The following is a 2,361-nucleotide window of genomic DNA, read 5'->3' as shown; positions in this document are numbered from 1 at the left end:
AAAAACCAAAAAAACAATTCTCTTAAAGATGTAGTCTTTTGAGACTGAACCAGACTTCCAGGTCAGTAGAAAGTCATGTTAAATCAGTGGTATAATAAAGCTGGGATATAGTACTATTTCTTTAATAAAGACAAGTTGTTAAATATATAAATATAAAACAGTTTATATTGTCTTAATTTTTTCAAGAAATTAGTAAATCAGGAAAAAACATTTAGACTGTGCATCTTTGCTTTTCACGTAGGATATTGTTAAGGCAGTCAGATAGAATGCTTATTGTCATTAAGCATTCAAATAGCCCTTAAACTTAAAAGAAATATTAAATGATATGAAAGAGTCACATACTCAAAAGCCTTTTCTGTGTAATCGAAAAGTATACAATTATCATTATATTTATTTGAACTATATGCATGCATATCTATATCGATCAATCTATCTATATTACAGTTATCAGTTGTATATGGAATCCTCATTTATAAATTGCTCCCTCAAGTTCATTAGTAGAGTTGGGACAAGAACCTAGAACAGGGGATTTTGGGGGGTGGAGGGTCTGAACTTTAGTCCACGTTCTGCCTGTAACTAGTAATATATCTGTATAATGGTTTTTTATGCAATTCTTCATTTGAGAAATGGGAAAATTGGTATACATTCTTATGGACCAAAGATGAATTATTTTTAATACATTTTCCATTTTAAAAAATGAAAAAAGATGGGTGTAAATTCTTATGGTTACTTTTATAGCTGAAATCTCATTCTAAATGAACATCTTTAGAAAATTTCATTATACAGTGAACAAATATGAATATAACAGGATGACAGGGTCTGATAGTTTTTTAGAGGAAAAAAAATCAGACCATGAAGGAAAGTCCACTTTATTAGTAGTCACATCACTTTTTTAATTTCATGAACACCAAAGCTTCATTCCTGTTGATGATGACTTTCTTCAGGGCTTCTTTCACTTCCTTGTTCCTAAGGCTGTAGATTAAAGGGTTCAACATGGGAATGAACACTGTATAGAATACGGAAGCCATCTTGTCTGTGTCAAGAGAATGGTTTGAGCTTGGCTGTAAGTACATAAAGATCAGGGTCCCATAGAATATGGTGACCGCCAGCATGTGGGAGCCACACGTGGAGAAAGCTTTGCGTCTTCCTTCAGCTGAGCGCATCCTCAGGATAGCAGAAATAATAAACATGTAGGAGACAAAGACGATCAGAACAGAGGAAATGAACATGATACCAGCACAGGCAAAGATCCATAGCTGTTTGGAGTGAGTGTCTGAGCAAGTTAGCCTGAGGAGAGGCATGTCATCACAATAGAAATGATTGATGACATTAGAGTGGCAATAGGAGAGGCGAAAGGTGAGGATGGTATGAAACAGTGCCACGAGGAAGCTATAGCCATAGGGGACAGCCACAAGCTGAATGCAGATTGCTGGGGACATCGAGACCATGTAGAGGAGAGGGTTACAAATGGCCACGTATCGGTCATAGGCCATGGAAGCCAGAAGTAAACATTCGGCTGTCATGAAGGCCAGGAAACAGCCCAACTGAGCAGCACATGCATTGAAGGAGATAACATTTTCTGTGAACAAGAAATTCCCTAGCATTTTGGGTGTGATGACAGAAGCATAACAGAAATCGACAAAAGCCAGGTTGCTAAGGAAGAAGTACATTGGAGTGTTGAGTCTTGCGTCTGTCCTAATGACCAGGATCAAACCCAGGTTGCCCACCACTGTGAAGAGGTAAATAGATATGAAAATCACAAAGAGGGGCATCTTCAACTCCTGACGATCTGTGAGGCCCAGGAGAATAAATTCTGTCACCTGGGTGCAATTGATCTGGGCCATGCACCTTCAGTGTGTCTGCATAAAGAAAGGAAAATTAAATCCAGCTTAATTTAATTAATCTTAAAATATTAAAGGTATAATATTTATTTATACCTTAGCATCCCAAAAAGCAATTTTATTGTTAACATGAAAGTGCTAATATTAAAATGATAAGTAGTATACTTGGAGTCTGGGATGGGACAAAGAGCAAAAATAGATATTTTGGAAGAAAGACTTATTTCTTTCACCCAAATCAATTGCATTGATAAAGCTAAGAGCCATATGATAGGATTCAGTCCAGATTGGGCTCTGTCCAAATCTCCTGTGCATTATATTATTTAAAATGTAATATTATTTTTTCAAAACTTGACAGCTATTATTTTCATTTAAAAACCTTAGCATCAATAACACAGAGAAAAATGAATCTTTGCAGTGACATCACTGACAAACCTGTCATCATGCCTGTGTGATACAAATGCCACATTGCTGCAGTGCTGACAGATATAGAATGTTCTCTTTGTCTGTTCTACACTCATTC

General features: G+C 36.4%; 1 protein-coding gene across 1 annotated transcript; it reads right to left on the bottom strand.

Moving 5' to 3' along the window:
* Positions 1-884: 884 nt before the first annotated feature.
* On the bottom strand, positions 885-1,844 carry LOC109435462 (olfactory receptor 8U9). Its single transcript, XM_074337162.1, has one exon. The coding sequence runs from the start codon at positions 1,842-1,844 to the stop codon at positions 885-887; it is 960 nt and encodes a 319-aa protein (XP_074193263.1).
* Between the last annotated feature and the right edge of the window lie 517 nt (positions 1,845-2,361).

The sequence above is a fragment of the Rhinolophus sinicus genome, linkage group LG06, assembly GCF_036562045.2.
Source record: "Rhinolophus sinicus isolate RSC01 linkage group LG06, ASM3656204v1, whole genome shotgun sequence".
In the NCBI taxonomy this organism is placed as follows: Eukaryota; Metazoa; Chordata; class Mammalia; order Chiroptera; family Rhinolophidae; genus Rhinolophus; species Rhinolophus sinicus.
The sequence above is the reverse complement of the archived record's forward strand: the minus strand, read 5'-3'. Positions and strand labels throughout refer to the sequence as shown.